Raw genomic sequence first — 24,331 nt, forward strand, 5'->3', positions numbered from 1 at the left:
TGTCGAACCTCGATCCCCCTTCTAGGTAGCCAAGCCAAGCCTCTCGACCACGCTTCCCACGGGATACGTGCCCTACCCAGCGCAACTGTCGCACCAAAAAAAAGTCCCTCTATACTGTCCATACCGGCGTTCGCAAGGACATTGCTGTTTGTGGTGCGGTCTTGCCATCGTATATCCATGATGGAGCGCAAGCATCTTTGGTGGAAGCGCTCAAGAAGTCTTAGATGTTTCCTATATAGTGTCCATGTCTCAGAGCCATACAGAAGGGTTGAGAGAACCACCAACTGGTAGACACTAATTTTTGTAGGCAGGCGGAGCGATCTGTTCCGCCAAACTCTCGCCTGAAGGCGTCCAAAAGCGCTACTGGTCCTGGCGAGACGGTTATCAACTTCCCTTGAAAGTGAGGCTTCATTTGACACTATACTACCTAGATATGTGAAGTGGTTTACCACATTAAGGGGCTGTCCGTTTACGGTGATCCTTGGGGCTGAGTATGTTTTATTGGGCGACTTCTGGAACATGAATTCTGTTTTCCCGAGGTTAGGGTTAGGCGGCAGCGTAATTAAATTCGTTTACCGCGTTCTGGAGGTCATGTTTATTGTGAGCTAGCAGGGCGCAATCATCGGCATAGAGAAGCTCCGTTATGACCATCTCCTTTGTTTTTGTATGGAATAGTAGATGTCGAAGATTGAACACATTGCCGGTAGAACGAAGCCGGATATAGATGCCTTCGTGCAATCGCTGCCTCAATGGACCCATCATTATCGAAGGAATCGCTTGCAAATGTCCCCCAGAAAACTATGAGAGAGGAGCTCGACGACCTACCGACATCAGAGGAAATTGAGACAGCAATATCTAAACTAAAAAAAAACAACACAAGGCACCTGGCTCTGATGGACGCTGAAATATTTAAAATGGGTGGTGTCGCCCTAACCGAGAGGCTAACAGACTTGTTCGCTCTACGCTGGGAGAAGTGCGTGGTCCTACCTGAACTTCGAGACTCCGTAATCATATCCCTATACAAAAAGGGTGACAAGTCTATCTGCTCAAACCTTAAAACTATCGAGGCATTACACTTCTGTGAGTAGCAGGAAAGATCTTTGCTCGAGTGTTGCTCGACCGACTAACCCACTCTTTAGTGGACTAGGTCTTATCTGAAAGCCAGTGTGACACAGAGGTGCCCTCTCTGATCACTTTCCAATAGAAAATGGCGTAAAGCAGGGCTGTGTACTTGCTCCTACTCTATTCGCTATCTTCTTTCTTAGTTATAATGCATTTATCACTTACTTGATCTATAGTATTAAAATAGAATGGCACCCTCCTTCAAACTCTTTGGAGTGAAAAAACAAATCTAAAACATATAACATGTTATATCCTCATGTTTACTTTCACTAACAAGAAACGTACGTTTGTAGAATATACATCATGCTCAGTTGTTTCCCTTTATTCCCAGTTCCCACTTACTTCAAATTTAGCATATTCCACAGCCTTTAGGTCTATATTATCTCTCCTTATTAATATTTGATACATTTAAAGTTTACTTGAAATTATATAATTATTTTCATTGGTCTAATCTAAATTTTGAACAAAAAGAAATGTTGAGCTTTTTTTTTTTTTCAATTATTTCAAATCTTGAGCTATAAGTCAAATGTGATGAACAGAGCAACCAGATCAATATGACACTGAGTCAGAACTAGAGAACTATAAGGTGTGGTTTGGTATTTAAAGTATAGAAGCCACTTGATGACCCTATTCATATATCCCAATAAAATTTGTGTGATGCTTCAACTCTGTTGTAAATTCTGCCAAGTAAAAGAAAAATTGATGAAACTTGAAAACAATATTAGAAAATAAATAACTTTATTTTCACTCATTAGAACATTTTTTTCAGTAAGGCATCAGTTGTGGTGTAATGACAAATGTTATGAAAAGTAACAGAACCAATTCTTGTTAATCCATGAAAGCAATAAAATATCAGCTAATGTAAATCACATATTACAATATCACTAAGCTAATTTGAAGATCTAATAGTGCTAGGGGCCTTTAACAAAAAAATTGATTGCTATAATTATAAATAACAACTACTACTCATAGCATAGTCATTGTAGGGTCACATTTCTATGGCTTAATGTTAAAAATTACACCTTATTCTATTTAAGATATTGATTCTAACCAATGGCAGTTAAACTTGAGTACGGAATGTTTTTATGTACAACACTTCTGCAATTAAGTAAGTAAAGTTCCCCTTTCAGACCTTGTGGTCTATAGGGCAGATGATGTAAAGGTCATCTGATTCTGTGGCCTACAGTTAACGAAAGTATCATATAGCCATCACAATGACCAACCGCCTTTACTTTTCCTCAACTAATGCCAGGTACCCATTAGAGTTGGGTGGACTCAGAGGGCCCAAACTTTGCAATTAGTGATAGATAAATAGTTACATATCTACCAGGCAGTGGCCTCGAAGCACTTCATTATGGCTCTCAGATTTGGCAGCTACATGCAAAGCATTTAAGAGTGCTAGAAGGATTGAACCAAAGGAGTCTGGGTTCAATTATGGGCATAAAATGGCAAGAATACACTAAATATAAATACAGACTGCCACAATGAAACAAAGATGACCTAAAGAAAAACTGAAAGACCAGACAGACAGTTATAATAGAGCTCATGGTCTGTGTTGATACATAAACAAAACTTCCAACTTCCTTAAACTTAAGACTCTCAAAATAAACAGCAATAGAAATTATCTGATATGAATATTTACAAACACATTATACAAGTAGTTTAACATATAAGTTATTCAGAAAAATCAAAACACCAAAAAAAAAAAAAGGATTCAAGACAATACATGAAGATCAAATAGCTATTTCTACTAATTCTTTATGTACAGTACATATTTACAATAAGACGGCTTATTTATGTATTAATACAGTTGTAGCTGTGTAAAATACAACCATGCCTAAATAGCCTACCTATAAATTCAACCTTGCGAGCTCCTATAAAAATGGTCATATTATTTTTCTTAATTTGTGTCAAAATAGGAGAAATATTTGAGCTTTATTTTTGTTCTTTCTAGAAAAAGGTAAATGTGGATGCTCTTTCTCTTTGCTCAATTTAGGAAACCTTGAGGCCTAGTTACATTATTTGTACATCAACAGAGATGACAAATTTATCCAAAAGTAGTCAATTTTATTTAAGGCCTCTAGTTCATAACTTATGAAAATTTAAACTACTAGAGTGAAATACCTCTTGTTCATTTTATTACAAGTATTGACATCAAACATATTCCAATAAAGCATACTTTTAAGCAGAGGATATTCTATATATATATATATTCATAAATATTAGATATAGAAACACATGTAACAGACATTTTCAATTCCACAATTTTTATGAGAAACAAATGGCTAGTGAAATGAAAGACAATATCCATAAACATCTTTTTAAATTCCATTGTAGAACTTATTGACTAAAAGAGTGTAGTAGCTTGAACTTAAGAAAAATTTTAACAAAAATATCTCAACATATTTCTTTTACAGTCAAACTGTGTATAAACACAATTATTTGTCTAGAGTCAATGCCAATCTTGGGCTTCAAACTAAAATATATGTTTATTCAAATACTAGTAGGATTCAACCAATCATTGACATGCTTACAAGTACTGTATCTCTTGTACTGGTTTTTTAAGAAGAATGAAGTGGCTTTCATTTGAATTATAACCATTGATTGGTATAAAAAAACAAACTTTTTACTGCTTTTACAAAAACAGTGACTCTTTAAAAGGATGTTATTAGTTCATTCACTTTTTTTACTTCTCCAAAATTGTTCATTTATTTCTGGCATTTTTGTTTCTTTTATTAGAGTTCTTCCTGAAAAATGTAACAGTAAAATAGAATCAAAAAAATACTTAAATATTTTTAATGAAGATCTATGTACTTACTACTTTATCTATACTAATAGCTACTAAACTGTAACAAATAAATACATTTTATACATTCATTGCCCAGTTCACTTCAACACAGTGCTAGGAGTTAAAATCTAAAGTTGGATTTTATTCAATAATTAATTTGCTATGGAAACACAAAGAGTGTTTGATTCTGTTTTTGTGATCAGTGTCTTTATAATTGTCCATGTGATAGTAAATGTTAAAATTGTGACCCAGAGGGTGTTTATCTTTAAAATCTTTATAATTTTCTTAATGTTTTCCTCAAATAAGTATCCAAGTATGGTTTGTGTTAAATGCCAATGATTGTACTTTTAAGGGCATATTAATTTTATTTTTAATGTTCAGATTACCAAACCAGGCAGATATTGAAAATTAAAATATTACAGATGACAGCATAGTACATTGACAATATTTTTTGTAATGCATAATAAGGACATTGTTTTGGTAGTCTTAATCTTTGTTGTCCATTTTTTGGTGATATAATTTGTGTGTGTAGTGAAATATAAATATATAATGTGTAAAGCATTACTATTCTGGGCATAATTACCTCTAACTGAGCCATTTTTTTCTGAAGATGACTTTCTCTCTCCAGGCTCACCAATAGCACCTCCTTGCATAGGCACAGCACTTAGAAATTCTTGAAATGCCTCAGCAGCACCCATTTTATTGCACTAAAAAAAAGATAAATAACAATAAAGTGTAAAATAATTGTGTTGATATGAAAACAAGAAGAATATGTTCTTACAAGTCAGTGGCATAAACTGCTTGGCTGCAAGGAGGCTTCAGTTCGAAACCCAACTAAGTTGTTTGCTGACCGCCTAAATCAGCACAGAAAACCTTAACCCATATACCCCTCCCCCTACATTTCCACACAAAAAAAAACTTAGAGCAATGATCATGTTCTAAGCATGAAAAAGATACTATGCAAAAATGTTAAAAATATATAGAATGTATATAGTCTATATCCTTTCAGTAATTTTGAGTACAAGAACAAACACATTCAATGATCCTAACCCTTACCAATTGTGCTAACATGGCCAAATTCAAATTTAACTTTCTATCAGGACAATCAGTAACAAATGTGGTATGGACTGAGCAATGCAACTCCTGTTTCCAAGCCTGTAACATACTTTTTACTTTTCCTGTTTTCTACATCAGGAATTCCACGTGTCTTTTAACCTCTTAACATGACGTGAACTTTAAATCAGGCAATGTCCACTGAGACTGTGACAATCATGACCATCTAACGACAGTCCAGAGCACAAAGCACACGATCTGGCAGCCATCCAAGAAGCAACATAGACTCAACTGAAGGGAGTTGCCCAGAACAGACACCCATGGAGTGGTACTGTTAAAGCCCTATGCCCTTCTGGGAGTCAAAAGGAATAAGTCAAGTAAGTCAACATTGTGACCATCTAATGACAATTAGACAAGGTAGACATCCCAGTGTTAAAATGAATCATTAGAAAAAAGTAATAGATTATTAATACCTTAAAAATAGTGTTTTAATTAGCATCATTGACTTGAGGAAATTAATACAAGTTACAAAATGTCTTTAAAATCTATTCAATCTAATGTATTCATGAGCAGGAGTTTTTCTACTTATAAACGTGATGTTCAGCTGAATTATTATTATAGCTTTTATATAGCGCTACTTTCATGCTTATAGCATGCTCAGAGCGCTTTTGGTCCAATCTTGTTTGTGGACCGGTGGGGGGGATGGGGTATCTAGGAGTTGGTTTTCCGTGCTGCCTTTAGACGCTCAGTAAACACAACTCTGCTCGAGTCGGGTGTCGAACCTCGAGCCCCCTTCTAGGTAGCCAAGCCAAGCCAAGTTCAAGCGCACTTAGCCTCTCGACCACGCTTCTGAATGGCAAAAGCTGCATGGCTAGCCATCAAGAGTGGGAAGTGTTTGAATTGTGTGCATGTTCTCAATGTTTCAATGAAGTTTGAAAAGATTCCACAGAACAGCACTAAAATGTAAGGACAAAAATGGAAAAGACAGAAAGGAATGAGTCAAAGTAGATTTTGTTGAGTAGAGCCTAATGTTAAGGCTTGTGATACTATAGTTATAATGTTTTTTGTTTGGTGTAATGCACAAATTGTAAGACAAACTTCCTTACGGATAATAAAGATTAATATTATTATTATTATATTATTATAAAAAGTCTCCTTCTCAACTGGTTGGGCATGATGCATTTGTTAAGATTTAAGGGTGTGTCATTGAATTGAAGCTGTGAGGGGATCAACATAACCAAAGGGGAGTCCCAGAATTCACCAGTTTCTTAAATGAACAGATGGCATCGTAAAGAAAAAAAAGCCTTACTTATCTTATATAATACAGACGTTACTTCAAAAAAGAAGATGATTACGTCCTACGCGTCATGCATTTAGTCATGCATATTAACCAATGACTTAAATGGCTTAATATAGGAGAAGGGAGTGTCTTAGTAATCCCTAGTTTGCTTGATGAATCAATTGTAAAGTGAAGGGGGGAAACAATGCAAAATACAAAATATACTTACATTCCTGTCTTTTAAAACAGATGCATGTGTTTCCCTGGCAAGGTGAAGTTCCTCTTTTAATTTTGCTACTTCAAATAATAACTCTGCTACTTTTTTCTGATTGAAAATAAAACATGTATAGTTACAATAATTGCATGCAATATTTAAATGATATTGATCACAAGGTGGTGTAGCTGAGATATTCAGTTACAAGTGTTCAAAGGAAATACAATGACCATTAAAAGAATGATAAATTAGAATTTCTTAAACCTTGCAAGAATAACATATTAGTAAAATGGTTAAGTAAACTTGACTCATAAAAACAGATTACAATCTAAACAAGTAAAATTAAACATAATCAATGCTGAGCCCTTAAATTGGTGAAGAATCATTGTATTAATTAAGAAAAAGGCAGGGTTTGTAAAAAAAAAAAAAGGCATAGGAATTTTTTGTTAATGTTACAGTTTCCTCAACAGTTACAACAGTTAGACAGTATCTTTGATACTTACATCTTTGCCAAAGATTGACCTCTCAAACTCTTCCATCTTGCGGCTATAGGCTGATTCAATATTCTTAATAACTTGAAAATTTGGCACTTCAGGAGCTTTCTGCTCACAAACTATTGAACACAAAGAAATTAGAATGATTTTATTCCAGAAAAGTCAAAATTATACAATTATTCTAGCTTGATCATTTGAATTTGGTAAAGACCAATGACCTTACAAACTACAGAGCTAAATAAATAAACACAGAAGAAGCTTTTTTTATTTCATTAAGTTGTTTTATTTTGCAGTTTTCTTATTTCAAAGTATTAAATAAAAAAAAAAATCATGATACTAAAAAAGAATTGAAATAAAGTAGCAAAGCTAATAGGTTAGAGCCATTAATGCATTTGTTTATGTTTTTGTCATGTTCAGTTTTTTCCTTGACAGAATTTGTCCATTTTGAGATGATCTCACATAGTTGTAGTGGGTCAAAGTTATCTATCTTGTTTAGTGACGCTCATTTAATAAGACTATACAACTATACAACTACAAGTGTCATAAGTTGTATTTTCTTTTGAACTTTTAAAGTGTTTAATTCATACAAGAAAAATAATGTGACTTCCCTTTCCTAGGTTTTTCAGATAGTTTTCCCCTCAAAAAAGCCCACTGCCTACAATGACAACTAGGTATGGATGGGCTACCTGGTCCTTTTGACTTTTTTACTTATATAATTTACTTTTCATGAGCAAGCATAACAAATACCACATACATCTATTTACAAACCAAAGTAATAACCTTCTGAAATTGTTAATGGCAAGGGACTATCATGAGAACCTGAGCTAGAAATTTCCTATTATCAGAATGCAATGTCAAACAACTAAGCAAATTTATTTCTGAAAGTTACAATAAAATATTTGTTAGTAATAGGGCAGTCTTACCTTCTGTGTGCTTCAACATAGCTTGTAAAACTTTGTTGTCTTTTTCAAATTTCTAGAAATCAAAATGAAAGTTTTTTTTAACCAATTATAATTTTTTAAATAAGGTTTATTGTACATCCACTCCCCTCATTAAAGAATTTTAAAAATTTGCCCTTCCATCTAGACCAGGGGTGGGGCAAATTATGGCCATCAGGCCACATGCAGCCCACTGGAGCATTTTATGCCGCCCGCTGACACCCAAAAACATTATATATGCCTACATAATGTGTAAAAATATAATGATTTTAAAAATCTATTTAAATTATTGAAACTTCTGATTCTTATGACGAAGACGCTAAAGAAACATTTCTTTATATGCCATTCTAATAAGTTTAAAGTAAAGGAGGATTTTTGTAATTGGTAATATGTCGAAACATTTAGTCAAAGACACAAACTCAGGCCATTTTTTTATTCAGTACTATAAAGAACTAGTTGAAAGTGTTGGGTTGGCATGGAACAAGATGGCGAGTTTAACAACATGGTGTCCGAGCTTTGACTGAGAAAAACACGCACAAAGCTTTCCTAATAAAATAAAGAACAATATCCCAACCATAAACTCTTACCTCTACACTGGAAAGTTTGTGAAAAGCTGCATTGAATATTAGACATGTTATTGACCCAATTATCTCAGAGCTCAAAGTTGTCAGAGCTAGGGGTCTTGATCACAGGCAGTTCAGAGAACTACTTGGATATTTGGAAACATATCATTCCCATGTTCGGTACTACAGTGTTATCCGCTAGCGTAGCATGTTTAAGGTAATGAGAAAAACTTGAGATCTCAAGGAAGAAATTGTTTTGTTCCTGTGACTTTGTAACTAATATTTCTAAGGAAGAGTGAAAGATAGCCTTTATGTTTGCCATCAACACTGTCGCAGCGGCAACTGGTTATTTGCACATGAAATGTGTGTGCATGTTAAATCTTTTCAAACAAAGTCATCCCATTTCTCCATGCAAGCAAGTAAAGACAGGTTTTGACATTTGCTGAAATGTGAAACTATTTCTAGCAAAGGGGTTGAAAAGTACAAGACTTATTCTTTGATTGTGGAATTTGAAAGCAAATTTTAAGAAGTCAAGAACTTAGAAACAGTTTTCAATATCATCAGTTCACCAATTAGCTGATTCAACTCTAGAGGACACACCTCCAAGCAAATAATGACCTGAAAGAGAAGTTCAAGTAAGTTCTTCCACAGGAGTTTTATGGGTCTTTTCTAGAAACTGCATTTCCAAACTTAAAAAACATTGCTGTTAAAGTTTTCCATTATTAGGGTCCACATACATCTTTGAAAATATGATTGAAAATAAACAAGTGTAAGCAGTCAAGAAGATAACAACCAGTAAGCTAGTTCCACAGTTCAGGAACATTAGGCACAAATGTAAACAGTTAAATACTTCATATTGACAACAACTATAATATTAATGTCTTCGATTCCGAAGATTAAGGATGATTACAGTGTTTCACATGACTTCACAAACCCAGTTGCAACCTGCATATTTTCCCGCATTTCGTTCAGACAAAGCCATTGTGGTGAAATGTTATGATGTTGGGGGCCACTATGAAGAGATTATTAGTAAAATTAATTTAATTTACAACTCTTGTTGCAGCTTTTCAATAGGGAGTGTAAAATAAATTAAAGTAAATGTATATTACAGTACATATGTGAATTAAAAGATAGTATACATAGTTAGTTATCATTTTTTTCTAAGTTGTAAGTACACATATATACATATGTATATGTGCGGAACCCCATCCCCAATTTTTTTTAAATGCGGCCCTGGATGAAAAAATGTTGCCCACTCCTGATCTAGACAAACATTGTTCTTTAAGGTACCCTTTCTTTCAAGTTAACTATTCAAAGCTTTAGAGGAAATATTTTTCTTGTTTTTTCTGTGTTTAAAAACTACTGACATAGACTTTTTTTTTAGGATCATTCACTCAAGAAATTCACCTGACGAGTCATGTTCACTCTTTGCAGTTCTTCTTCTTTGGCTGTCAGCTGAGATTCATGATTCTGAGGAATAAAAAATATTTTGTTTACTCCATTTGTAACTTAGTTTGCATATTTTCTATTTTTACACTTTGACTTGTGTATCAAACTTTATTCTACTGCAATGTTCTGAACTTAGGGCTAGTCAAGCTTTCATTGTGTTTATTTCCTCCTCCATCTTTTCTCGTAGTGACTGGTTCTAAAAATAAATCTGTCTGTATTTCCTGTTCAAACATCTCTGGGCTTATCACCTTCGATGAAGTCCAGTAGGGAATCGGCGCCGGAGGCGCCATTATCCCGTTGATGGTTAGAAAGGTTTTTATCTAACCACCAGGCCTGGACATGGGGCTCTTCACCCCTGTCCTGTCTGAGGGCACCCAACGGTAGGTGGCCATATCGGTTGACTGAATGGGAAAACCGTGCCATGCCGTGTACACAGCGCACTGTCCCCGCTCTCATACCACTCGCTATAAGTGGTCGAGGACAGTACTAACTGCGGGGAGCTTGTCTCATATTCCTATTCTGTAACCGCCACAATTCCGTGCGGGAGTCGCCACTCCAGGCTCCTGGTACTGATGACGACCCCCTTTGTGGAACGGCGTGGCAGACTTTTTGGACTGGGTTGCAGGTTACTTGTTCCATCCCCACTCCGAGTGAGATAAATAAAACAAAAGCTCACCCAGGGAGACCTGCAAGAAGGCCTGGTTCGCTACTCTTTCTTAGCCTGTCCAGATCCACCTCTGGATGTTTCCACCAGTGGGCCACGCTGAGGCGACGGGTAGCTGGAATATCCTCCGGGGGCTTATCACCAGGAGTTTCTCCTCAAGCTCTCGGACCTTACTTTCCAATAGTTTTTTCTCTATATCTATTTTACTATCCCTTTGTCATGACAGCGATTTCTCTTTAGAGATCAATTCATCCAGCTTATCTTTTAAAAGTTCTTCTTCAAGTTTCGGCTGGTCATTATTCTGTTGAACACATTTCTCTTGCTTCACTAGGTCCATGCTTTTCCTATCTTGACTGATTTCAAGCTTATCCATCGCACATTTTCTTATCTCATCTAAACCATTTGCAGTGTTCATGTCTGTCTGGATGTCAATGTCTCTTTTTTCAGTTGTTAAAGATAAAGATGCTATTTTGTGTTTCTATAGTTAGTGGTTGTTTTAAAAGAGTAGGGTAGCTAGCCCTAAGCCCAACCCTCTTCCTTTCTCAAATGGGCTTGGGACCGTCCTATGGCAGAGTTTTTAAAAAAAGTAAAAATAGCACTTAATAAATATGAAATAGAAGAACAGTTTACCTGGTGCGGTAACAACATTCAGTCTTATCTCTGGCCCAGGTGAACTGTGCATAGTTTCGATTAGTTGTTTTGACTAATTTCAATTTGAAGTTGTTGATTATTGCTGTGAATGTCTTTATTTACAACAGCCTGATGCATGGAAGTGCATAATTCATTTATCAATTGAATACACTCTATTCACTTAGCAGTAAAAAACAAATGTATCTGATTAAAGTCATACCTTATTTTTCTTTTGTTTGGCACTTTTGGCAAACTTTCAAGTGTATAATGTTTCTAGACAACACCTGCACAATTAAATATAGATGTAAGTGTGTGTATATGAGATTAGGAAAAAGAAAGTAAACAAAACTATTGAGCAATATTAGAGTCATTAGTACTTCTCCTTGAACTACCTGGAGTCTGGATGAACACAGGCTATCATTCTTGTCTTTGTTTTTCCACCAATTGAATCCTAAACAAAAAGTTTATTCTGAGTTAGTGACATGAAAATATAAGTCTAACATCATTAACAGCCTCTTAGTTTTGAAATCCAGAAGGTGTTGTTTCTTTTTTTTTATAAGACACTTATAACAATGTAAACATATATTCATCAAACAAACTAAATTCATTGAGCCAGCACTAACCCTCAACAAAAATGTTAATTTGGAGTTTCTGTAAGGGATGTGACGTTTTTTTTCCATAGCTCAGAGACATGATGACATTCCCTAAGACAGAGAGGGACTTATTGATGCTTCCAGCCTCCTGTGTTTTAAGATAAAATAAAATAATAAAATATTTGAGTAAATTTTTTTTTCAGTATACTTCTTGACCAATTCAACCTCTTTTTAAATATTTAAGTTTTGAAGCATCTAATTAAAATAACAAGAAATGTATTATTAAAAATTTAAAAATATTTGTACCTGATTTTAAAAAATGTGTATCCCTAAAGGAATTTGAAAGATTACAGCTTACACCCAAACTCATTTTGGTTTGATTGCATTGTTTAGAAAGGCAGTAATCTACCCAAATGGATCTTGTACTACTTTAACACTTTTAAGACTAGAACTAATTAATTATATAGTAAATTTATTATTTTCATAGGCTAGTAGCAAGTCAAAAATGTACATTTAATATATAAAATTTATTTTATGCTCAATTATTACTTGCATGATTTTTATTATCAAAGTAAGGAAACTATACTTTTTTTTCTTTTATCTCTATTGAAACATTTAAACTTAGCTTACCAAACATTTCCTTTGTAAAATTTCACAGAATATAAGTAACTTTAGCAAAAACATAAAATTCAGATAGAATCCATTTTGACATCAGTTTTCTATCATAGACTATTTCATGAGCAATTATCAGAAATTAATATAACTTTCTTCTACTCCAAAAGAAAATGAAGAACTACTTTGAGCCGAGAGCTGTCAGTGTTGGTAGCTTTCTGTCTCTCTGATCCTGCCAGATCAATTAGATTTATCTGTGATATATTGCTTTTTTGGAAACCACCTACTTCCTCCTAGTAGATAAACACAGACAAAAATAAATGTCTATTTGTACATTAAGTGTACATGTTTTAATGAACATTAACATTTAATTGAAATAAAAACTATACCTTTGACTCTATTTTAACTGTAAAAACAGCATGAGAGCACGAACCCTCTCTGTTCATGGAAGTAAGAGCTATTCTACGATTCAACCAGCCCTTGATTATTAACTGAAGACAACAAAGTATGTTCCATTCCTTTAAAACTCAATTCAGGCATATTATTATCAAGAAAAATCTTACAAAAAACAAAAATGTGTAAAACTAGAATTAACTCAATGATGGCTTTAATACCTGATAAGCATCTCTTGGGTTGCAGATAACTTGCTCAATGAGTCCATCTACAAAGACACCTTTGTTCATATTCTCACATAAGCAAATACCTTGTGAAGCTGTATCCAAAAAGGATCAAAGATTTGCTCTTGATTTACTCTTGATAGATTTCTAAAAAGGAGCAGCGACACAAAAACTGTTTTTTACTGCCATGCTGTGAAGAGAATTAAAAAAATGTTATGATTCGTGTTTTAAACAAAAGTGGGGAAGAAAAAAAAAGGAAACATTTAAATCTAATGGTTTCATTACACCAGTTAAACCTTATAAAAACAATTGTATACAATAAAAGAAAGTTACATCTTGTTGGTGAGCTATTACACTAAAGAGATACTCCAAACTTCTGGGAATCACACCACGAAGCTGAGAGCTTTCCAAGTTCTCAGAGGGACCTTTAATTAAAAAAAAAAAAAAGATTTAAAATAAATTTCTCTGTTAAATGTTTTTCTTAAACATCGGCAATAATGCAATTTTTTACTAGATCAATATATTCAAATATAGATATTTATAACTACAATTAAAATATAACTAATATTTTGTCCTTTGAAAAAAAGCTTTCCCTTTTGTATACATGTCATGTCTCCCTACTTGAGAATTGCTGGCCAAAGAACTCATAAAATCTAATTCCCCTTTAAGACCTTCTGGTCTATAGGGCAGATGATGTAAAGGTCATCTGATTCTGTGGCCTATAGTTACTTAGGGTGTCATGTGGCCAGCACAATGACCAATCACATTTACTTTTCCCAACTAATGTTGGATACCCACTAGAGCTGGGTGGACGCCTGAAGATCCCAAAATTAAAAATCCCAGTCTTCACCAGGATTTGAACACTTGTTTGGAAGCCAAGCACTTTACCGCTCAGCCACCGCGCCTCCTTCAGAAAATCTATTTCATTTAAGGTCATTTTTAAAATTAATATTCGTTGTAACAAAAAAATAATACAATATCATAAATGCCAAGATTTATATTTTTAATGATGAAAGAACACTTACCAAACATAGTAAAACTTTTTCAAGAGCCAGTCTGGCCACTAAGAAAGTGCAAAAGAAATAAAATGTTAACAATAGAGAGAGTGAAATGTAAGTGTACAGTGTACAAACCTCTACCACTGCCCCTGACAGAGTATTTGTATAAAAAAAAAATACTGTTACAAGTTAAAAACAAATCTGAAACAAAGTGAGCTTTAAAATTATTGAAGCTTAAGAGGAAAGAGCTAAGACTTGACAAACACGACTAGACAATGATGTATTTATCACTCCATCTTCTAAATACCTTCAATAAATTAGATTTCATGACTTACTAAGCTAATATGGATCCATTGTAGCCATTTAAACAATCTTCAATAATCTTTTTACCAACTAGTGAAAACACAGCTTCCTGAAAATGAAAAAGAAATGTTTTAATAATATCTTGAATTTTATCTTCAAATCTAAAAGATAAAATTAATAAGCAATAACCTAACCAATTGGATACAGGTACCCTAGAATCAATAGAAAGCTATCCAAAAATAGCTATCCACATATACACTTCATTCTTCAAAGCCATTATAAATGATGGTCTTAAGTGTCCTCCAGGTCTTTCCCGAAAATAAACACTTAAGGATAAATGTAAAATGTGGAAAGCATTGGTAAAATATTGAAGCCAAAATGGATGCAATCTCTATTTCTTTACAGACAGTAAGAAACAAAGTCTATAACAGCTATCACTATCAGAGATTATTGTCTTTACAGACTCATCTAGCCCAAGAAATCTTGATAACCTATACAGTGCAGTAGTTACCCTGAGGTTGTCAGTTGTAGTCAAACTGAATTTCCATTAGATTGGATCAATAAACATTATCTTATCTTATATAATGTTGAATTTTAACATCACTGTGACATTACAATAGATCCTTGGTAACATAGGCATCATGGGAAATGAATAGGCAAATTATCCATGGAAAAACCCAACAGACCATTTAATTGCCACACTCAAAACTCAATGTTAGCAAGCAATTGCATGACCATGCAAAAACAAGCTTTATCTAAACAGTATCAATTTCCTCCCCTTAAAATAGCTATCTACTTTCTTTCAACTTAGAACAGGACACAAAGCTTGACATTTTCACCATAACAGAATAAACCAGACCCACCAACCCCTCCGCAAACATTGCGCCCAGCCTCTTGAAACTGTCAATCATATCTTCTTTGAATGCTCCAATCTAATTCACCTTAGGCAGACAATATTACAACAACCTATCATAACCAACACTCAGTATGGCAGTGTGGAACAGCTAAAAAAAAACATTCTAATTTTTCCTTGGCACAGATCGCAAAGGAGCTTACAGCTCAGCAACAAAAAGCTGGCTAGAAGAAGAAGGAAATCTTCAATTCTTCAAAACTAAACCTATTCTATTTGTCTACTGTAAATCATATCTCTTGTGTATATATAAATATACACATTTTCATCTCAAATCATACATGATTTTTTCCTGCTTGCAACACTGAATTATATAGATAGACTTATTAAGACAGCGGCAGAAATTTTGATAGAATTTCTTGCAATTAAAAATTTAATAGAGTGAACATTTGTTTTTAATTGTATAAACTAAGTTGCTCTACTACTGTCTGGACCAAGCATTCACACAATTTAAATTTTTCACATTAAAAAGGAGTATTAAAGGAAAAGTAGTTTGTAGCATCAAAAAACTTGGATAAAACATTCTAATTCATTTCTTTTGTGTTTTTTTTAAAGGTTAAAGGTTAAGGATAATATTTCATTCTTTACTGTGACCAACCTGTGTGGTGTCAGCATCTGCTACATTGTCATAGGTGAAAATTGTGGGCTCTGGCTTTGTGTGAAGAATAATGGCATTGTCTGCAGTGTTAACATCCAGAACTCATGGTGCAAAGTCTTTTTCACTTGGATCAGGAGGGCAAACTCTTAGCAATATTTGAATTGAATCTCTTTGTGAAGATGTAGACAAAGAAAGCAGGTTTACAAATACTGAAACTTAACATATAACATATTAAGCTAAAAAAGGCAAGTGACTTAGTTACAAAGCACTTAGCTTCTAAACAGAGGGATCTTAGGTTCCAATCTGATTGATTTTGAATTTCAGGAATTTAAGGATGCACCTGAGTTCACTCAACTCTAATGGTTACCTGAAATTTTTTGGGGAAAGTAAAGGCAGTGGGCCATTGTGCTGGCAGCATGACACCCTAATCAGCCATAGAAACAAATGACATGTACATCATCTGTTCCATGTATTGCAAGGTCTGAAACTAGGTACTATTGAAATGCTTAAAAAAATTTTAAAAAAAAAACATGACTCTTCAACACTAAATGACTAGCACTGCAACCATGCATGTGTTGAGTTGCTCAGCAGCTTTACTATTGATCTTAATGTTAAAATTGTAAAAACAAAAATGGTTTGAAAAAAAAAAGCTTAAACGAAGTGTAATTGTATCAATTAGTTTGGATCAGTCATGTAATCAAATTTCTAATAGATTATAATTATAATAAATTATAATAAGAAATTATAGTAATATTAAACAACAACAATAAATCTGTACGATTAATAATAATTTTACCAATGTTTTTTTATAGAATTATTTCATGCTTTTAGCTTTCTCAGTATGCTATGACACTTATCTGGACCAGGGTGGATGTTACTGTCATTGATTTTTAAAGGCATTTTAAAAAAAAAGGGAATGACCTGAATTCAAACTAGTATCCAGGCTCATGCCTCCTTGGGCTGAGGTGCTAACCAGTCTGCTAGTGAGATACTTATGACTGGAAGATTGTATGTTTGTTTCCATTTAGAGGGGCAACCTATAAAGGGGACATTCAATTTATACCACCACTTCAGTCAAGTAATGGAACAATTTCTTTCCCTCATTCAAGATATGAAACAAAATAATAAATTACCAATAGTTATTTTACTAAATTTGTTAAATTATTTTATTGATTGTTGTATTATCAGGTAAAAGAAATAATTGTGAAAAATTTCAGCTTAATCTGAGATCGGGTGTCAGACATAACATACAGGCAGATAGAGAGTTGATATAAGCTTTGTAAAAAGGTTCAACACCTAATGTATCTGGCATAAGTATCACTTATGTTATAAAAAATAAACAAGTTAAATAAGTAAATAAAGGTAAACAAAGATTATCAATTATGCTTAATGTTTTGTTATAAATTACAGGGTGATTTTTTAAAATACCGGTACATTAAAAATAATTTACAATTATGAAAAACAGTATGAAATATTGTGCTTTAAAGAAAATAATTAAATTAAATAAAAATGCTTAACCTGATTGATGGATCCATATATATTGCAGCTGTAAATTTAAAAAAATATATTGTTAATGTGTTGTTCTATCCAAAAACAAAAAATGTGTTCTATAAACATTGAAGTATAATTAAATACATAAATATTTAAAACAAAGCATAATCATTTTTATGTAACAGTACATCAGAGCTATTAGTATTCAGAGAAAAAAAGAAAAACAAAGATTATATTAAGCATCTATAGCTGTATCAATAAGTTTGGATCATGTAATTAAATTTTCAAATAGATCTACACCAGCATTTCCTAAACTTTTAACATATGCATACCTACTAGCCCCCCCCCCCCTAACCGAGATGACAGATCATCTGTTCCTGGTTGTTAATTTCAATCTGAGACACTGTGCCACATCTGTTCCTATTTTTTCAATTTAATGCTGAAAAAGTAACGTCATATAAATTTTAATTTTGAAAAGGCAAGATATATTTCAGAACCTTTTCTTTTAAAACCGGATACACATTTGTAGCCTTTGAAAAAGTCAATTGGGAAATCAGAGTGCTTGTAATGCTCTCCATTATTCATTTGACTGTTAGAAAGTATTTCTCTTAAGGCCAGATATGGATCAAAATCTCTTCAACCCAAGTCTTGTCTCAAGGTTCCTCAAAGGCAGCAACCATTTTTAGATTGGGTTGTGCCACATACATAGTGTCCAGACTCCAGTCATGAGCCCACTTACTACAAGGGGGCAAAGGCCGTGCTAACCACAGGTTATTTCTTCATATACCTATTTGGTAACTACAAAAGCTGTGTAAGTACCTCTATTCTGTGTCCTTAATTTGAAAAACGAAGTGTCGGACTTGCTGGGTTGTCAGGTCTCTCTTTCTGTTGGTGATATGAAATGATTATTTTATGATTGTAGACAAACAATATTAATTTTAATAAGACTCTAATCTCATACACTAACTGTAACTAAATCTCCATAGTGACCTTAGACTACCTCTACTAAATCTCTAGAATCTAGGATATTCTATATTATAACAATATTAATTATAAAATGGTACTATAAATGTAGACCACTTCACATATCTAGGTAGTATTGTGTCAAATAACACACTTTCAAGGGAAGTTGATAACCGTCTGGCCAGGACCAGTAGCGCTTTTGGATGCCTTCAGGCAAGAGTTTAGCGGAACAAATTGCTCCGCCTGCCTACAAATATCAATGTCTACCAGGCGGTGGTTCTCTCAACCCTTCTGTATGACTCTGAGACATGGACACTATACAGAAAACAACTAAGACTTCTTGAGCGCTTTCACCAAAGATGCTTGCGCTCCATCATGGACATACGATGTTAAGACTGCACTACAAACAGTGATGTCCTTGCAAATGCCAGTATAGACAATATAGAGGGGCTTCTTATGGTTTGACAGTTAGAAGAGAGCACTTGGTTGCAGGCGGCCTCAGAACGAAATAGCTAGAGGTCACTCATGAAGGCCACGGGATACACATTTGAGACAAAAATAAAATCTGCTGCCAAGGACAAATGCAGATGGCAAAAAAAAAAAAATCTAAATCAACCACCTGCAGACAATGGTTATGCTTGCCTGGATGTGGCAAAATATGTAGGTCACAGCTGGGGTTGCAGTCATGGGAAATACAAGCATTCCTCTCTAATCTTGGGACTCAAAGACAAGCCTTATAATGTATAATAAACAACTACTACTAACTACTTTTTAACTAGATCTAGATCAAGTCAATCTATCTAGTTAGTTCTAGTAGTAGATATACTTAGATCTATAGGATACCATTACTATATATATAGGGGCTATATTAGTATATTATACTTAATATAGTCTAGGCAACTACTTGAACTAGGCCTATGAGCCCTATGTCCTATGTGAATATTATTATCATATTTGTTGGTAATACTTTAGATCAGCGCTCAGAATAAAATGTATCTAAAATTTAATTTATATCACAATAGTGCTTTTTTAAAAAATTCATTTTGTTATAAAAAGTTACTTTTATTTTTTACTTTACATCAATAAAGTGCCTTAGCGACTTGTAATTGTGGTCTGTGCGCTGCTGTATGTTCAAGACTCAAAAGTGGCCGAGTTTTATTTTTGAAGTGTTAGGGAACGAAACAGTTACTTAAGTTTATATTTTTACCGCAGACATAAAGGCATATATGTCTGTGCTTTTTTTTGTTACCTGCAAAGTTTCTAAGGACAATATCAAAGTAACAGAACAATATTTGTTATGGGAGATTGCATACAATCAATTTAGGCCTATTTCAAAAATAAAATTTGTAAGAAAGAAAATGCTTGATGACTGCTTGGTGGTTTGGCTTCCTAACCGATGAGTCTCGGGTTCGAATCTCGGTGAAGAGTGGGTTAGGAATTTCTGGATTTTTAGGGTGCTCCTGAGTCCATCCAGCTCTAATGGTACCTGACATAAGTTAGCGAACTTAAAAGCGGTTGGTCGTTGTGCTAGCCACATGACATTCTAGTTAAGCGTCGTCAACTGCCTTATGGATTGCAAGGTCTAAAATAGGTGCTCTACTCTATATCTCTGTCTGTCTGTTAGGGGTGGACTGGGTATCAAAATCGGCCCAGGCATTTCAATACCATCCGGCCCATAAATTGTATATTATATGATGGACATGCAGATCTAGGTCTACCTGACGTCATAATCATTATGTTAAATTTGATAATGTATCGAAAGCTGTACACATGCTTACAGTGAACACTTGTGTCCTTATAAGGAATAAAGTCTTTATATTGCTTTTTAATCGCAAAGTGTATAGGCCCTAAAAGGATGAAGTCCGATGAAGCTCTATGGATTTAGCTCTACATTATTTCGGAAAATATGTTAGATTAAATTAATAGGCCTTAGTAGAGTATATTTAAAAAAAAAAAAACTACTTCGCTCAGGGCTGAGTCAGGGGCCACTTCCCCTGAAAAAAAGAATATTATAAAACATTTAACAATTTAATAGTGGCATCCATGCGGCCCTTATCTAATAAAATACAGACGTGATTTTAAAAAAAGAAGATGCTTACTATAGTCCTACCGGCTACCGGCCCATTTGGATACCGGCCCACCGGGCATTTGCACGAATGTCCATATAGCCAGTCCGCCCCTGTTGTCTATCTATCTATCAACACGTAACCTGACATTAGTTAGGGAAAGTAAAAGTTGTTGGTCGTCGTGCTGGCCAGTGGCCACATGACACTTTCGTTAACAGTAGGCCATAGCAACAGATGATCTTTACACTATCTGCCTTATAGATTGCAAGGTCAAAAAGGGGTGCTTACTTTATTTATGGCTGTCTGGTGACGTGGTAAGAGCGCTGGGCTATTGTCTCATTGGTACCGGGTTCAAACCCCGCCCGTTGCTTTACACAAGTTGTTCTGGCGAAGGTTTCTAGGATGTATTCATCTTCTATTCTGATGGAACATCCGAAACATATGAAAGGAAATTCAAACAAGTTAATACTCAAAGCCGACCATTGACTAAGAAAACTATTTTTAGAAAGATAAACTGCTCTAAATGACCTGAACTGCTCTCCAGGAGTTCAATAGAGAACTCGTTAAGTCAGTGCTATGTGTACAACATTTCTATCCCATGGTCTCACTTGACTTGGTAGACAGGCCTGAGGGCATGCATGTTGATTTCTACGACATGTCTTTTTCATGTTCCATCCATCCATCCATCCATCCATCCATCATCCGAAACATATGAAAGGAAATTAAAACAAGTTAATACTCAAAGCCGACCATTGACTAAGAAAACTATTTTTAGAAAGATAAACTGCTCTAAATGACCTGAACTACTCTCCAGGAGTTCAATAGAGAACTCGTTAAGCCAGTGCTATGTGTACAACATTTCTATCCCATGGTCTCACTTGACTTGGTAGACAGGCCTGAGGGCATGCATGTTGATTTCCACGACATGTCTTTTTCATGTTCTATCTATCTATCTATCTATCTATCCATCCATCCATCCATCCATCCATCCATCTATCTATCTATCTATCTATCTATCTATCTATCTATCTATCTATCTATCTATCTATCTGTCTGTCTGTCTGTCTATCTATATTTCCGTCTGTTTGTATGTTTGTAGGCCAGTATATTTCTATAAGCTCTCTCTCTCTCTCCCAGCAAGAGCTTTTCATGGGATATCAAATGTGGACTTTTGGTTGTCAGGTTTTGTGTTATGCGCTCTGTTGTCTCACTCGTGCATAGTTTGAACCTCGCCCGCCACCCCACCAACGCCGTAGGATGTAATAAACTTCATATTGAAAAGAACATCCGAAACTTGTAAAACATACACCTCTATACATTATATGTGTTTTGAAAGTCATTTACTGTCAGTTGTTACTGTCTATGCAAGATAGTTGATCCAGCACAGACAATTTAACGATTTCTTTTAAAAAAATAGGCCTACTATGTGGCCGTGGGGGATGAGTGGTCTCAGGTTCGAATCTCGGAGAAGGCTTGGTTTTTGAATTTCGGGATTTTTTAGGACACCTATGAGTCCATCCAACTATAATAGGTACCTGACATTAGCTGGGATAAATTAAGGCTGTTGATCGTTTGTCAGCCACATGACACCCTCTTTCGTTAACCGTTTGTCAAAGAAAAATAATCTCTATATCATCTGCCATGTAGACCGCAAAGTCTAAAAGTGGGGAGTTAATCGAGTCCAATCGTTATAGAAGACCTCAACCTTGACCTGCTTCGGCACAACCTTTGACCCAGTTTAGACCAATAGATCGTCTCTGTTTTTGCCTTGGATAAAATCTCTTTCAATGACAAGCACGTCCATTCTTTGATGTTGCCTTCTTCTTTCTCCATCTGTTTCTTCTTTTTTTTTTACCTGGTACTTTTCCCTGAAGGAAGGCATTTACAAGCCCTGAGGATATTGTGATATGGCCATAGAGTTTTAGTTTGCGTTTTATTGAAAGTAGTTAGCAAGTTATCGTGGGGTCCAATCGCAGTGCTAATCCTGTCTATAATCTCTTCATTTGTGATGAGGTCTTTGTATGTGATACCTAGGATCTTTTAGTAGCATCTCAATTCCATTGCTAGGATCTTTCCCTCTAGCTCTGCATTCAGAGTCCACCCAACTCTAATGACTTTAGTTGAGGGAAGTAGAGGCTGATCGTTTTGCTGGCTACATGACACTCTCGTAAACCGTTGGCTTAAGATATAGATGACCTGAACATCATCTTCCCTATAAACCGCATGGTCTGAAAGGGTAACTACTTTTTACTTTTTAGTAGTATGGCTGGTTAACTAAGTTATTATAGCGTCATGCTACAGCGTGTGGGTTCGATCCTCGTACTGCCTAATTATTTTTCTCTTTAGAATGAAAGAAAAGAAGAAAAAAAGAAAAATTAAAAATGCATGACATCATTTATAAAATTTCTGAATTTTTTTTTTATTTAAACAATAATTATTAACAGTTACTGTACAATGTGTCATCTAGACATCAATAGCAACATGATTTGAAACAAAATTATTCTAAAATTGAGACTCTCTTAAACATGTTGATCTTCAAACGATGGAGATTAGTTAAACACTGTAAATAGACAGGGTAAATAATCCACGAATTGTGGATTGATCCTAGTATCCTCCCTTTGCTACTACAATCCTTTGGGGGGAAAAAATCATAGATATATGTATATTACATTTCTTTTTCTTATTAAAAAAAGAAACATTGCATTACTACAATAATAAATTTTTTTTTTAACAATTTAATAATGTGATTTGTTTCGTCGCTAAGCACAAGTGCTACTGAAGCAGTCAATTAAAATAAAAACTTCAATATACACATGATCAAGATTAAGATAAATGAAAAGTAATCTATTTATCTATATATATATATATATATATATATATATATATATATAAATCTCCTCTTTCCTCAACAGTTTAAAAGTAAAGGAAAGATCACTCTCTTATTTCTGCGGATATTCCACGAGAAAACAAGAGGGGGGGGGTTAACACGTTGTCACAAAATAGCAGAGCCGGACCGTTGAAATATCACTTTTTTTTTTATTTCTACCTCACGTAAAAAAAAAAAGGGGGTGGGGGGAGTAATCTACTCTGTAGTAACTATCGAGGCGACACGGAGCACGCTCAAGAGTTTGGACACCATGGAAAGATCACTCTTTTATTTTTGCAAGTCGGACGGAGGGAGTTATCCTAGAGTCTAGAGGCAAAAAAAAAAAAAAAGAGAGGGGGAGGGTGAAGTACTATTCATCCGTCTCTAAATAGCAGAACCGGACTTAACAATTGTAGAGCCCTATGCGAAACGGATTTCGCGGGGCCAAGTTTGGGTAGGGATACGGATAGTAAGTGAAAATTAAGAGTTTTGTATTAGAAAATAAATTCGTCTTTGCATTTTTATTCATTCTTTACTACGTACAGAATTACTTTACGAGCCTTGCGTGTAGCGAAGTCATATACAGTCTATCGAAAAATTCTATTTCCTACATAGATCACGCTCAATAGCAAGAATTACCAAATGTTTCAACCTATCTACGAGAATTGTTGATCTCAAGTAATTCTTCATTAGTTTGAGGCGCGAGAAGCTTATTTCACTAGATTCCACAATTGCGGGTATTGCATAATGCCGTTTTTTTTTATCGTGATTAGGATTGGCTTTTTCCATATTGAATGACACCCCAAAATGACAATATTCGTCTATATATTACATGAGATTTGTATAAGTTTTCAAAAGATTTAATAATTTCAGGATATTTCCAGGACTTTTTCGTAGGTATATTTTGCAATTTCAGAATATTTCCAGGACCTCCTGTTAAATCGACAGGAGGCCGAGAGAAATCTGTTATAAGTTATAAAACGGTTTAATTTAATAATTTATACACCTAAAATTAGCGCGGGTCCTATAAAAGTGCGTGTCTCACTGTGGTCGCATAGGTTGCAGTGGCCTAAGCTCGGCCCTGCAAAATAGCGGTGTATGCTACGCCGCCGGTCGACTA

General features: G+C 34.7%; 1 protein-coding gene across 1 annotated transcript; it reads right to left on the reverse strand.

The window, feature by feature from the left end:
- Positions 1 to 1,843: 1,843 nt before the first annotated feature.
- LOC106076258 (uncharacterized) lies at positions 1,844 to 20,827 on the reverse strand. The gene is made up of 18 exons (XM_056007194.1): positions 20,634 to 20,827; positions 18,136 to 18,201; positions 17,344 to 17,371; positions 15,826 to 15,994; positions 14,350 to 14,426; positions 14,042 to 14,079; positions 13,350 to 13,441; positions 13,014 to 13,206; positions 12,789 to 12,890; positions 12,585 to 12,692; positions 11,818 to 11,935; positions 11,587 to 11,645; positions 9,859 to 9,921; positions 7,874 to 7,925; positions 6,960 to 7,069; positions 6,472 to 6,567; positions 4,494 to 4,617; positions 1,844 to 3,869 (listed from the first exon to the last, which is right to left on the reverse strand). The coding sequence occupies exons 8-18, from the start codon at positions 13,080 to 13,082 to the stop codon at positions 3,796 to 3,798; spliced, it is 975 nt and encodes a 324-aa protein (XP_055863169.1). The 5' UTR covers positions 13,083 to 13,206; positions 13,350 to 13,441; positions 14,042 to 14,079; positions 14,350 to 14,426; positions 15,826 to 15,994; positions 17,344 to 17,371; positions 18,136 to 18,201; positions 20,634 to 20,827; the 3' UTR covers positions 1,844 to 3,795.
- Positions 20,828 to 24,331: the final 3,504 nt, after the last annotated feature.

This window comes from Biomphalaria glabrata, chromosome 12 (genome assembly GCF_947242115.1).
Source record: "Biomphalaria glabrata chromosome 12, xgBioGlab47.1, whole genome shotgun sequence".
Lineage (NCBI taxonomy): Eukaryota > Metazoa > Mollusca > Gastropoda > Planorbidae > Biomphalaria > Biomphalaria glabrata.